Below are 15,497 nucleotides of genomic sequence, written 5' to 3'. Positions count from 1 at the left end.
ATCCAGTAACAAGGAAGAAAAAAGTACAAAGGAGAGAAAACTTATCAGTAGCATATCTAGTGAAATGGGCCAGACAGTCATCCACAAATCATTTCAAGTTCCCAGAATCATGACTGTATTTCACTTGCCTTGACTATCTGCACATTCCCCCCCCCCCCCCAATGGATGTGCCTGTCATTCCAGACACTGTCAGATTGCCAAGTTACTCCATGACCTGTCAGGTTGGTAAAGGGGTCCAAACCCTTGTGCTGTGCTTTTCATACATGTCTCATCAAACAGTATCCCCTGTCAGTTCCCAGGCCTCATCAACTTCCATATACTGTGTGTAGCTACAGTAAATAATGGGATGATCCATTGTCTTAACAAGGTGAGTCTTGTGAGTGTGTGGAAGTGTTTTGTTATTTGGGAAACATTATGTGCAGGAGGTGGGGCTGGAGTTTGCTCTGTGGCTAGAGTAAGGAGTGGTTGGAAGACGTTCAGGGAACTGTTGCCTCTCCTGACACTGAGAGAGCTCTCCCTCCATGCTAAGGCATCTTTGTATGCAGCCTGTGTTAGGAGTGTAATGCTTTATGGTAATGAGACCTGGGCAGTAAAGGAAGAGGAGACTCGCAGGTTCAAACATACAGAAATGACAGTGGTTAGGTGGATGTGCGGTGCGTCCATGCTTACAAGGCCTGGGGGGGCTAGGTTTACAATAGAAGAGTTAAGAGATAGGATGGTACAGGAGTTTATTGGTGTTGTGATGAGGAGAGGTAGATTGAGATGTTTGGGCATGAGAGGATGGGGGATGATAATTGGGTGCAAAAAATGAGAAGTGTTAACATTAGGGGTAGAGTTGCAAGAGGTAGACCGAAAAAGATCTGGGACGAGGTCATTGAATGTGATCTCAGGATTGGGGGACTAAATAGGGAGGCTCCCAGAGATCGGGCAGTTTGGAGAGCCACCATAAGGTGACCAAGGCCGATGCATGCAAGCACGTTGGAGCCTTTAAAAACAAAACAAAACAGTTGTGGGTTAATAATGAGGTTGGTGATATGTAGTATACTATACTTTGATCATTATGTTAGGCCATTTACATACCATAGTACAGTACCATAAGTGACTAAAACTTACTGGATGACAGACAGTTGTCTGTGTCAGACTGTTGGGTGCTGGTTTACAAAATTTTGAAAGAGAAATGTATAGTTATATGCATGCTGTTTTATTGAGCTGCTTGTGTTTTTTATCATTATGATAAAATACCCTTACTTTATGTAAACTGGCATATAAAAAAGAGCCTAAATGCCTTCATTATTATTTGTTATTATTCATTGTAATATTTTGCAATGACTATTACCTTATTCTACTTATTTCTAAATTAGCTTCCTTTACTTAGCCTAATATCCAAGTTCAGAAGAGGAGAGTAGTCTTCCATTATAGCAGGTTGGTAGGTATTTCTGTATAGGCTTTCTCTGTTTTGTTTTTATTGTATTTTCACTGACAACAGGAAAGAAGCTGTTGCTTAGTTACAGTTAAAGCATGTTATGAAGTTTTTGGCTGAATTTTTAACATTTTCTCTGTGTTTAGAGCTACAGTGGTGTGATCAGACATCTTTTTTGTTTTCTTTATATACAGTATACTGTATCTTTATGTAGTAGTGAACATGTTGGTGATGTATGTCTTTATCTTTTACTGCAGACCAAAACACCTGTTGAAACACATTGCCAAAACTATTGACTCCAGGTATGATGAGTAAACATAGCATTTGTGGTTGCATCCTATTAGCCACAGATACGGTATTTTGTACTGTACTAACATTTGTTGTGGTAATTTACTGCATTGCTTCTTGGTGTACTTTATTATTTATCAGTAGGAGTATAGCTTTGTAATATTTGTCTTGATTCCATGCCAAATTTTAGCATATGAATGAATTTAATCTCACATGGTGGAAAGCATGATTTTTGCAAACGTGCAACAATTTCAGTCAACCCTGAGTCCAGGTCAGGTGGATCTGTTGTACAGCATTTTTGAGAGAAAATTTTTAAGATACTCAGGACAGTACTGTATTATCAAGGTGAGTGGAAATCAGTGATAGGGAATGCTGAAATACCCATTTCACCTGCTGTCAGCAACATAGGTGATCATCATCTTTGTTTATATCATCATCAGATGTAGAATTTCTTATTGCTGACAAAGCCATTCTTCATTCTCTGTTACACAAAACACCGTCAGACACTGTGTACTGTACTGTTCAATCTGTCAGGTTGTTATCATGATGTTCACATATACCATGCTTCAAATACAATAGGGAGAGAAGCAGCATAGCCCAAAAGATGACCAGTATGGTTAGAGCTTTCTTGGCACCTTATGGTAATCCCTGATTATTTCTCAGTTTACTTGTACCAAACATTCTTACCCTTTCCTCCATGGTGTCTGTTGAACACCATCTCTCCTTTTCAGAACCCGGCTTCACTTTTTGTGCATACATTGAGATGTATAAGACATCCATCCGCAGACTTTTTTTTAATGTTAATTTTTCTCTATGGTCTTGCACGCTTGACGTGATATTCGTGTATTTCTGCTTAGGAACTTAACCATTTCTCTTGCCGCAAAACATAAATCACCTAGAGTTTTCTCCACTCTTTATGAGACCGTCTCATTGAGTCAGTTACTCTACTTTTAGTTCTACACATGTATAGTCCATTCTGTACTGATTTTCTAAATTCAGCAGCTGTCTTACTTGTAAAGAAGAGTACACTGCATTAAGTAGCCATCTCTCCATGTTTAGAATTAGATACTTGTATTAATTTATGAGACTTCAGTGTTGTCACCACTCAACCCTTCTTGTCACATATATATATATATATATATATCATCCGGACCTCCTTTCCCACCCTAGTGCAGGGTGAGGAGTAGTAACGTCCAGACAACCCAGGTTTGCCCAGTCCAATGGGTCACATTTCTATTTACTCATCCTTCAAGCCCCCAGAAGCCTGGCTCTATCTGATACACTAGAAACATTCATCACATTCTGTAGCTTCACATAACCGTATCCGATAGAGCCAGTCCAAATGCTGTCACGTTAAAAAGGGGTGCCAAATCCCTGATCATGCACTTCTTACAGCATTTATCCATTCAGCTCAATCTCTTGTCAGTACCCTAGCGTCACCGGTTTCCATACCTCTCTTCCTCGCACCCTCATCCACCATATCCCTCCACCTTCTCCTTGGCCTACCTCGCCTCCTCCCTCCTTCAAATTTGCTCAGATATACCTTTTTCACCACTCTGTTGTTATCCATTCTCTCCACATGACCATGCCATCTCAATACACTCTTCAGTTCTGTTATCCACAGACTTCCTTACTCCACATCTTTCACAAATCACAGTATTTCTTATCCTATCCCCTCTCTGTTCTCCACATACATTCCTCAGCAGTCCCATCTCCACTGCTCTTTTCATTTTCATGCCACACCGTAGTCTCACATCCATGTGTTAAAGTTGGCACTAACACTCCTTCATGTAAGACTTATGCAGCTGAAACACTCAAGCCTCTGTTTCTTATTGAGGTTTTCATAGCACCAGGTACTTTCCGTCCTTGTATCACTCTACTTTCCACTTCTTTTGAACATTTATCTCTCTTTTCTATCACTGTACTCAGATATTTGAACTCTCACCAATTCCAGTCTCTCTCCATTCACTAACATCACACTTGGAGTCACCTCATTCAGTAACCATCACTTTACTCTTTTCTGCATTTACTCTCAAGGCACAACGCTGACAGACATCAGCAAAATTCTGCACTAGCCTGCCAAGTTCTTGTCCAGTATTTGCAAGTAGTACTGCATCATCAGCATACAACAAGTTTAGGATATTCCATCCATCACCATTCATGACCAACACCATCCCTCTCTCCATTACTTGTGTTTTTACGTCTCTGATGACCCCATCCATATATATATTGAACAACTACGGGGACATCACACAACCTTGTCACACGCACACACCGATTGTGAACCATTCACGTAGATGCCCATTTACCTTTACACATGCTTCACTGTCATCATAAAAACTCTTGACAGAACCTAGCAGCTTACCATCTATACAAGTATACAGTACTTATTTGTATTCTGCCTAACATTGGTAATTTGATATATGACTGCAATCTATCTAGATGTCATCAGGCATTTTATTGCCACATCAGGAGTGACCAGTCTCTCGTCCTTAAGTGGCAAACACAAGTTATCCCTCGAATGTAAACTTTTATGGGACGACACATTAGGTTGGAGCATTTTATACAGTACTGTACAAGTCATGAAAAGTGTAGTGACTGGGATGTGAAGCAAACTGCAAAATGACCAAATTATGACCAGATTAGTTTAAAATGGATATGGTTTTCAAATTTATTTCTAGAATTTGCTATTGTTCTCATAAATTTTCAAACTTGTATTTGTAATCCTATCATGGGAAAGGGGGGACCATTGGATATAACAGATTTTTGGCTTTATCAGTTAAGGCTTCCCCCAATTAGTCCATTATAGGGGGATCTACTGTGTATATGTTTGATATGTTTGTGTGTTTAGATAGATAGATAGGTTGATACTTTTTTTTTGGGGGGGGGGGGGATTTGTCAGAGAGGTGGTTTACAAGATCAAGGTGGCAGTCTTTTGATCATTTCACAGCTGCTTGCACTCATAATGAGCCCATACATGCAGAGGTGAGCTTAGTAAGAACTTGTGTACAGCCTTGATATCCTACACACAACACATGGAGTTCACATTGAAGTGAATTGATGGTATGCACAAAACTTGCTGAATTTGTGTGTTGAGTAAACGAAACAGTATCACTGTATTATGTTGTTCTAAGTACTGTATACTGACAGCCAAAGTAGTCAGGGTCTTTTTGGAACATCATATATGTCAAGGATAAATTACAGTATTAGTAGGCTGACTTGTATGAATTTTATATACTGTATGTCTGTGTATATTCTAATATTAACCCAAGAAATGATTCAAGGTCATTGACGTAAAATCTTTCTTGCCTCACTGTTACCATTTATTGCTGATTTTGCCTGCCACTTCAGTTCTTGAACTCTCTGTCCTTCTACTCACGATTTTCTCCTGTACATCAGTCTTTCTTCACTTAGCTTGTTATTAGCTTATTTCCTGCATACTTTTAATATATCTGTATACATGAACATACCACCTGATACCCATATAAAACTGGACCCAGAATACCATGCTATGAAACTTTACAGTTATATGAAATTTTCTTATGATTGACTGTACTGTAGTACATAGAACTACTTTATTTTACTCTGTATTTTAAAAGATTCATGATTTTGAATTTTTACTCACAAACTATGGTTCTGCTGCTTGAATTTGTTGCTGTTACGCCCATAAATGAGCATGGCAGTGGCAGTAATGAGAGTGCTGGTGGTGGTACAGTACTGAGTGCACTGGTGGTGGTTGGGAGTGGTGGTGGTTAGTTGTGTGAATTTTGTAACCCCTAGTTCAAGCATTGTCGAGAACTTGAGTTTTTGAAACTGCTTTCTCTGTTATTATATATTTATTAAGATTTGGGGATAGTTTTATATGATTTGTTCTTCTTGTATGTCGAACTGTAAGTCCCTAAGAGAGTCTCTGTATGGTGGATTTCTGGCAGTTGTAGAAACCTAACCCCTGTGAATATTACAGGTGTACTGTATTGTATGGAATGGTAATATATATTGGTATATGCTGTGGTGGTAGGTGAGGATGCTCACCATCCACCCACTCAATGTAGTGCTGCTCTCGGGTGTCTGCCCTTTCCTCTCTTCCTTCCATCCTCTTCTGTCTTTCTTTCCTTCATTCTTTCCTCTTCCTTCTGCCTATGGGTGACTTTACACTCCTTCTTCTGGGTTTTTTTCTTTCATCTTTTCTCTTCCTTTTTCCTATGGGTGACTTTACACTGAATGAAAAGCTAAATGGTTTCCTGTACACCAGGAAACCATTTACTACGCTGGTTGGTAACCATATAACCAAATTTTGGCGCCTTGTGGTTTAGTGGTCAATTAAGGTGCTCTGGTTGGATTGAGCCTATGCAGGTTTATGTCCAAGGGATGGTTGGGGTTTATGGGGTTTATTGTTCATGAAATGCCACTCAGGAATGAGTGAGGCTGGTCACTCTTCATCTTAAAAGTTAGGACCAACTTGCCTAGCCCTGGGCTCCTACGCTCCTCTTGGGGCAACATAGGAATGGATGATGGATGGATGGATGGATATGCTATAGTAGTCCATAGGCTGCATTTTACTGTACAATATATGATTTGCACCTTGTGGCCATAAAATGCTAGTATCCCAGTGAATATGTATGTCACATAGTAATAGTACCTATGAAAAAAATAGATTAGCTTCATTTATAATGTTAATGACTGTTACCATGTAACTTTAAGACTGTGTTCCAGTTTTAGTTCCTTTGTTCAGCGGATGCCGTAAAACTATGTAGAAGTCAGTTTAACTGAAAAGTATGAAACATTGTAGGATAAAAATGTTGGCACGTATTTTGCTTTTGAACCTCATGTACTGATGATAGGGTTCCATTTTTTCATGTGTTGCTTGCCTCTTGTGTACAGCACATAGTTCAGTGCCATAGATATGCCTTTTTGAAACATGATCTGTAAGTTATTTGTTTAAATTGATTCACCACTGGATGGTCATCATTGAAGTATGTGCACTGAGCTACTTAGTGTGGAATTATAGTACCGTATATAGTACTGTAATTGCTTTTTGGAAGGATATAGTGTTTATTAAATGCTTTTGATTAATAGTGCTGGAACTTCATTATGGTTGTGTTATGTGCATTGAGAGCTTTTTATTTAGCTTATATTTGATTTTGGAAATGGAATATTATAATTGCAGGAACAGCTTTGATTTTTTAATAATAATTCTTCATATGCAGTTAACATTTTTATCATAATGTACAGTAATTGTAAAAATGACTTGGTAGTGCAATGTACACAGATGTCACTTGCTTGAGATGTTGCATATTCTAACTTCTAACTGGAGCTTCTGTGTGACAGGTCAAGGGATGAATTCCACGAGGACCGGATCTATCGACATCTAGAGCCAGCACTGGCATTCCAGTTAGAGATTAACAGACTCCGCACCTATGACTTAGAGGCTCTCCCCACCTCCAATAGGAAAATGCACCTTTACCTTGCCAAAGCCAAGGTTGGTATAGGTTGAAATTAATTATAGTTTGAATATGATGTCATCAGTTTTGTAGAAATACCAGTGCTGTATGCTTTAACATCAAATGTTCCACACTCGGATGTCATATGTAAATGAAAAACAGTCTGCTGCATAAAGCAAGAGAAAGAGATTTGCTGTCATTCAGGTGTGGCAAGCTTCTATCTATCGTTCTATTTCCAGACATCCTAATCCCGTCAGGGGTGGCCACAAACAAATCGCCTCTGTGTCTCCTGTCCCCCGCCATTTCACTGCCCTGCTCCTAGCTGACACCGCTCTCTCTCATATATCTGTCCACTCCATCCCTCCATCTCATTCTTAGCCTCCCCATCCCTCTTCCCCCTCCACCTTACATACACTGTCCTTGTCAGTCTCACGCTCTCCATCCTCTCCACATGGCCAAACCACCTCAGTGTGTTTCTCCTAACACTTCCTATCACATCCACATCCACACCACAAGCTTAAAGTACAGTAATTAATTAGATGATGTTCAAGTTGAGCATGTGTTAGTTTTATACAGTACAGTATATTACAGAAGGGAGTAAGAGAGAGGGGAGGGTTAACAATCATATTTCATCATACTGGCCTACATGAAACAGCAAGTAATCAGTTTCCTGTCGTAGGTGGCAGATGGGCAAGAGGTCACAGATTTCCGATTCTTCATCCGATCCATCATCCGCCACTCGGATCTGATCACGAAAGAAGCATCGTTCGAATACTTGGAGAAGGAGGGTGAGAAATTGCTGCTAGAGGCCATGGATGAGTTGGAGGTGGCCTTCTCTCACCCTCTGGCTAAACGTACTGATTGCAACCATGTCTTCCTCAATTTTGTGCCTACTGTCATCATGAACCCTTCGAAGGTGTGTGTGATTGATGTTGTTGTTGTTTTTCCTCCTCCTTCTCCTCCTTCTCCTTTTCCTCCTCCTCCTTTTCCTCCTCCTCTTCCTCCTCCTCCTTCATCTTCTTCTTCTGCGTCATTAGTGAAACTGTTAATACCATCATGATATAACAATGTAGACTCATCTTTTACCCTAACTATCTTTACTGCACAAAAATGATCTCACCTCACAGATTGAGGACTCAATCCGATCTATTGTCAATCGATATGGGCGGCGACTGTGGAGTCTGCGTGTACTTCAAGCAGAGATCAAAATGACCATTCGACAAACTCCGCAAAGCAAGACCATCCCCATCAGATTAACCCTATCCAATGAGTCTGGCTATTACCTAGACATGCATCTGTATCGTGAAGTCACTGATAAACTCACAGGACAGGTGAGGTTGATAATTATTATGTGGTTAGCTGCAAATTTCCACTGCTTTTAATTTTTGTTTTCCATGAGTGTAGAGGAAATATATTACAGGAAAATAGGTCATAATGCTGCCTAGAAAGCTAATAGTACGTATGGTACTAAGTAAAAATTTTTAAGTAAATAATCATAACCAGTTCTTTCAGACACATGAGTCTTTACAACAAATGAGTGTAAATATTTAAAAGAAATCAGAATTAAAGCTGCATTGTGTAAAACAGTCCCATTTGATTATGGTAGACAAGGTACAAATATTTCAGTAATTGGATTTCATTGTGGTGCTTTGTGTTGGCAGTGTTATTCTTCATTAATTATTCATTATCAGGCTCTAAGCCTTTTCTGTTTAAATATAGAATTTATATACAGTAATTAAGAAAGGATTAAGCATTCTTGATCAGCAGTATTGTAAGAAATTAATTTCCTTGTCTACTGTAAGGAAAAAATTTATGCCAATCAATACCATCAGGTGAAATTTTCGGAATATAAGATTGAAGCATCTCAGCGAATCTCCAACCGAGCCTCTGTGAGCACCTGGCGGCGTTTCGCATCCCCGGTACGAGGAGTTTACTCGGTACCTGTTGTCTCTCACTGCCAGTTGTGTGAACTTATATTAACCATGCATCAGTAGTTCCTTACAGCTTTGACATAAACTTATGGGTTTATTATATGCGTGGCCATAACAGTGCATTCATTGATATATTTGTTCTAGGAGTGGAATGCTTTGAACTTATATTTAGTGTGGTGATGTAAAATAACCATATTTTACATTTCAGTTTTCCAGTTAGTCTTGTAATAGATAGGGAACTAAATACACCAGATACTTGTTGTGAAGGATGCTTTTATATTGTGTTAACTTTATTTCATCTAAATATATAGGGTGAAGATTCATTATAGTTGCTCATTTAAACTGGAAATTTTTACACAGTATATATGAGAGAGGGGGGTGTGAGTTGGGAGCAGGGCAGTGAAATGGCGGGGGACAGGGCGACTTGGAGGTGACTTGTTTGTGGCCACCCCAAACGGGATTGAGGCGTCTGGCAATAGATAGATGGATAGATATTTTTAGTGCATGTCTTGTACTACAGCATTTTAGTTACATGAGAAGAGCTGACGGCCACAACCTGCCAAGTGCTCAGCCACCAGAAATATTTTAGTTATATGAAGCAGAGGTCCAAGTGTAGAGGCTGCAAGATGATTGCATGGAGGTATATTGGTGCCTTTATTTACATGTGGGTGTGATATTGTGGTATGAAATGAGTGCAAAAAGTCAACTGTAAGAGCAATTATGTGCTTAAAGTGTGTAAGACAAGGAACATTGTGATTTTCAGAATATGTGAAGTAAGGAAGTCTGTTGATAATGGGATAGAAGAGAATGTACTTGAATGGTGTGGTCATATGGATGGAATAGATTGAGATAGTTGAGTGGAATGGATGTACAGTATGTGAGTTTAAAGGTGCATGAATGCATAGTAGGCCAGAAAGAAGGAATATGGAAAATGAGTGTGCAAGAAACGGATGGAAGTTGATAAGGTTATTGAATTGATGAGAGATTGAGGTGATTGGATGAAATATTTGTACCAGCTTTCATCTATAATATCAACAGAATGACTGACTGTTAGGTGTATGTATATTATGATAAAAAATAGGTACAGATGATTATGCTTCTGAGAAGGAGCCAGAATTTTTGTATTTAAATAATCAGTGTCAGTGATTCACCCATTTAATTGGATAAGCCATTGATAGTTCTCCAACTAATGGGATATACCATACACTCCCTTTTCTTGTTTCTGGATACTCCCTCACCCAGTCTTTAGGTGGACGTAGTATTAGGATGGTGGTTATGATTATTATCATTCATGAATGTGAATCTCATTAGTCATAATTGTTTGTTTGGAATTATATTTTGGTGCAATACTTATTCCTAGCATTACATTCTAACATTGTTTCTGGTGCTTTGCAAACTGTGACTCACAAAACCTAAAGCTTAAGTTATTCTGTTTAACCCTTAGAGTCTGAGGGGTCTCTCCAAAGGCGAATAAGATAGTTTGGCAGTATCCAAAAAAGTTACCATTGTGTTGTAGGGATAACTGTTGATCAAGCGATAAAAGAGGTACCTGCATTGTTAGTGGTGACAGCTGTTTAACGAAATGGACACTTGGTGGTCCGACAGGATAAAGTGCTCAAACATATCTGACAGGTGGATTATTGCTCTTATAATGCCACTCAGGGAAAAGCAATTAGGCATTCTTGTCGTAAATGTCAGGAATGAGTAACTTAGCACTGGACTTCTGGACTTCTAATGGGGGCAGTAAAGGATTAGAAGAGGGGTGGACATACTTATACCACTTCTTATGTATGTTTTTATGGTGCCTTCAGTGCTAAAGTTGGTAGAATTTGCATCTTCCAGTTATCCTGAAGTGTTTTCATTCCCACCTTGGAGTGGACATTTAAGAAGGTGCAGTTCAGTAGTACAGTACTGTATATACTTTCATTTGTTGTCACACGTTCATTTCATGAGGTTCCCTGGATGACATATACAGACTCCCACAAACAGTCAGTACTGTATAACAGAATTTGCACATGCCTTTCTCAGTCTAAACAACTAAAGCCCCCCATACCCATACCACTACATGAAACGTTGGATAAGGGCAGGCCACATATTCAGTGATGAAAAGTGCAGTTCCGTAGTGCCATGGATCAGTTGTCCTTCAGGACTAGGAAAATATGGCTTAAATGTGTCTAATATAATGAAGTTGTAAAAAGTATCCTGCTTTTTAACTAGTTAGAGTATTATTCTTGCACAAAATTTTATTTGAATTAAGATATGAGTTGAGTTTACTAAAAAAAAGTATCTTGCTCACAAAGAACTAAAGTATTAATAGTAAAAAGGAACCACAATTACTCATTCAGTCCAAGGTTTAAACTAGTCAGTGTATTTGATACCATAAATGTGGCATTGGGTGAAGTACCAAATACTGTGAAATGCAAAATTGGGCATCATATTTTGCTGAGGCGTGTGTGGAAATGATAATAGTGTTGTGGAGAGAGTTCAGTGAAGTGTTAGAAATTTGTAAATAAGTTTCGATGAATGGCAGTGTAAAACTGCTGTAAAACCATAAGAACCATGGAAATGCATCAGATGTAGGAGCGCTTGGATGAATTGCATTGTATGACACAAATGGGAGAAGATTGTGATTGTGCTTTGTACAAAAACAGAGGTGGCTAAAGTAAGTGAAAAATTTACTGTGGCACAGTATAAGACTGCCGAAGTTTATAATAAAGGTATTTGAAGTGGTTGGTGGGGTTGCTCACCATCCATTCACCCAATGGAGTGCTGCTCTCAGGAGACTGCCCTTTCCTCTATTCCTTCCTTCTTTCCATCCTTCCTCTTCTCTTTTTCTTTCCTTCATTCTTTCCTCTTCCATTTGTCTATGGGTGAATCTACACTGAATGACAAGCTAAATGGTTTCCTGTACACCAGAAAACCGTATACTGTACTATGTTGGGTGGTAACCATATAACCAGACTATGGCACTTGGTGGTTTAGTGAGCAATTGAGGCGCTCCAATCGGATTGAGACAGTGCAAGTTTATATCCAAAGAGTGGTTGGGTTTACTTCTCACATAATGCCACTCAGGGATGAGTGAGGCTGGTCACTCTCATCTTAAATGTCAGGACGAACTTGCCTAGCCCCAAGCTCCAACGCTCCTCATGGGTCAACACTGGATTATATAATGACTGAATGAATGAATGAAAGAAAAACATAGGGAAGGTAAAGAATGCATTTGAATGTTTGGTGGATGATAAACAAATGGCTATAGGAGTGGTAGGCAATGTGTCTCAATTATTTGCAGTGAAACAGAGGAGATAGCTAGTAAAAAGGACTGTAAAGTATTTATCACATTTATGGCACAGGAAAAAATGTATAACAAGGTAAACAGCGATAATGGAAGGTTTTAGATATGTGTGTTGTGAGTGGAAAGTTGTTGAATACTGTTGAGAGTTTTTATGGTGGTAGTGAAGCATTTCCAAGGGTAGCTGTGCATCAGTATGAGTGGTTCAAGATCAGTGTTGGAGGGAGAGAAGATTTGTGATGCTCCCAATGCCGTTCATTATATATAAATGGATGGGGTTGTGAGAATGGTAAAAACTTGAGAGGGGGGGGTTAAAAACAAGTTATGGAGGCAGAGAGAGAGAGAGAGAGAGAGAGAGACTTATGAATGGTGACGGATGGAATATCATATATCTGATGGATACAGATGAGTGTTGCTTGCTGATTCGAACAAGAGGTTTGCAGACTGCTGCAGAGTTGATAATGCCTGTGAATGTCATGCATCAAAAGCATATGTTGATAGGAGCAGTGATAGTTATTCAGGGAAAAGGTGACTCCTAGTGTCATGCGCTGGTGACTGGAGAGAGACTTGAATTGGTGAGGAAGAGTACGTAACTGGGTAGAAAAATAAGATAAATATACAAAGAAAGTGAAGGCCTTGAAGTTAAAGAGAAGTTGGAGTGTGAAGGCTGCTAAAAGATTGCATAAAGGGGTTTTAGTGCTCACATTAACATATGGGTGTGAGATTTTGCTGTGGTAAGAGAACAAAAAGCTGAGAGGAAGAACAATGGAAATGGGGTGGTTGAGGAATGTATGTGGAGTGGGTAAGTCGGAGTGGATAAAATAAGAAATAATGTTATTTGTGAAAGAGTATAGAAATCCATTGACAGCAGGGATGAAGAGAGTGTGCCAAGATAGCATGATAATTAAGAGAGAAAGAATGTAAACAGGGTGGTGAAAAGGGTATTGTGAGTGTGTTTGAAGATGGGAGAAGGTATGTCAGGCCAAGAAGCAGGTGGATAGATGTGCGAAACAAGAATGAGCACTCAGAGAGTGCAATCACTCTTCTTACTCTTTATCATCCTCAGTGCAAAAATTTAATTTACCATAATTGATCAACACTTTGTTCTCAAGGATCCTTTAAAAAATGCTCTCCTGGACACCCATTAACCTGTTCAGCTAAAGAATGCCATTTTTATTTTATTCTTTCTTCCCAAGCTAATTCCCTTAAGCTTAGGAGAGACTTTTGGACAGAGTGGCTGTAGCATCATGAACAATAATAGCAATTCAAAAGGTGAATAATGTCATGTGGTGATAGCAAAACTAAAACAAAAAATGTCACTAGATTGAATGGGTTAAGAGGTACTATTGTTGTACCTGTAATTCATATTTTACATTCAAGTAACAAAGCATTAGTATGTTGTTAAGTACTGTATAAGATATGGATTGGTAGCCAGGTTGTAGAGATGAAGTAGTATAGTAATTACTAATTATTTACATGCATGTCAGGTTTAGCAACCTGAGGTACGTACAAAAGTAACCAGGTAATTACTGTGCTCAAACATTAAGTTGCTTCAGGAAGTATTTTGAGTTGATTTGGATATCTTTTCTTTATTTTTGTACAACTCTGCTTTGTTTAAAGTTTCCTTGGTTTCAGATACATTAATTTGTTGGTTTTATGACATTATTTATTTATTTACTGTATATCATGACCCTTTTACTGTGCTTTGCGATGTCATAAAAGAGTACTTACAGTTCTAAGACCATTTTCCTGATGCAAAATCCACATTACAAGCATGCATTATTTATTCTTTTAAAGATGAGCTCTGACTTTACTTTGTGAGAGTGGTGAACTGAGTGAATTATGAGTCTAAATAGCATCCTGGTTAAAGAACTTGCATCTGTCCTTCTGCAGATAAAGTTTGAAGGGTTTGGAGTGCGCCAGGGTCCTCTTCACGGTCTGCCTATCTCTACACCATACATGACCAAGGACTATCTGCAGCTGAAGAGGTTCCAGGCCCAGATTAATGGCACAACCTATGTGTATGATTTCCCTGAGATGTTCAGGCAGGCCATTGAGAGAGTGTGGGAGGAACACTTGATGGACAGAGGTATGTAGTTGGGAATATATAGCATGGAGCTTATTAACCCTTTCTTAGTCTGTGGATGTATTGTTTTATACAATATATGTTACCACAAGATGATTTTGTTCATCTGAGGGGTATTTTAGTTATCAGAGACTGAAAAGTGCCTGAGTTAATCTTTGGAATGCTAGATATTCCCTCAGCCAAATAAAATGGGCAGGACTTAGCTTGAATAGAAAGCCCATGTGCATCCATGACAATGAAAGTGCCAAGCCTTCAGGATTGATATCCATTTCTTAGTAATCTGATGTGCAAGTAATTTCCAGGTTACAATATTTTATTTCCTACTGCAGTGGGGTTGAAATCTGGATTTTTAGTAGCTTCCCAGTGAGCTTGGTTTTATCTTACTCACTGGAGTTGAATCAGTGTGGCAGTGTAACTTTCACTTGAACCTGTTATGTAGGAATGTTGCTGGACAATTTTTAATCTGAAAATGTGCTTATAATACAGATATTTACTGAAAACGAGGGAAAATTAAGATACAAGCAGCTGGTGTGGGGTCCTTCCTGATCATTCCATTTCAGTGTATTTTTATTGGATATTCATCATCGCTGTTTGGTCTGTAGTTGCTCAGGTTTGCATCTTATATGCATGGTAATACTGTAGTAGAATATCTTTCCAATTTTTTCTCTCCCAAAGTTGGTTCCAAGATACCAAAGACAGTGCAGTTTGTTTCCAGTAGCCACAGTGCACAAGTACAGGGGTCGTGGTAAGACCATATTGACACATTCACAAAGTCCAGCAGAAATGTGAAAGAACTTACTGTTCCCATGAAGTGTAGCATAACTGACCCAAAAGTTTTGTAAGATTTTTAGATATTTGCATATGTTTTGGGAATGCTGAAGCTGGGGCTAGCTGCAAAGCCCAACCTGCTCCACACACTTGCAGTATACAGAAAGCATTCTTTTGTAGAGTTCTGCATGTGTAGACTTTGATTGCACTGTGTGTGGTGCTAGTTTTCACCTTTCTCCATCATCCCAACTTTAATTTCCATGTAAAAGATGGA

General features: G+C 39.0%; 1 protein-coding gene across 1 annotated transcript in view; it reads left to right on the top strand.

The window, feature by feature from the left end:
• The window catches only part of ACC (acetyl-CoA carboxylase), a 70,584-nt gene that overhangs the window by 34,239 nt on the left and 20,848 nt on the right, over positions 1–15,497 (top strand). The window contains exons 25-28 of the mRNA XM_080271279.1: positions 7,037–7,187; positions 7,829–8,065; positions 8,277–8,480; positions 14,263–14,458. Of these exons, the coding sequence (XP_080127405.1) occupies positions 7,037–7,187; positions 7,829–8,065; positions 8,277–8,480; positions 14,263–14,458 (788 nt within the window). The remainder of the gene's footprint in view (positions 1–7,036; positions 7,188–7,828; positions 8,066–8,276; positions 8,481–14,262; positions 14,459–15,497) is intronic.

The sequence above is a fragment of the Coenobita brevimanus genome, chromosome 45, assembly GCF_032717465.1.
Source record: "Coenobita brevimanus isolate Jiangsu-jjx chromosome 45, ASM3271746v2, whole genome shotgun sequence".
Taxonomy (NCBI): Eukaryota; Metazoa; Arthropoda; class Malacostraca; order Decapoda; family Coenobitidae; genus Coenobita; species Coenobita brevimanus.
This window is presented reverse-complemented; position numbering and strand designations above follow the sequence as displayed.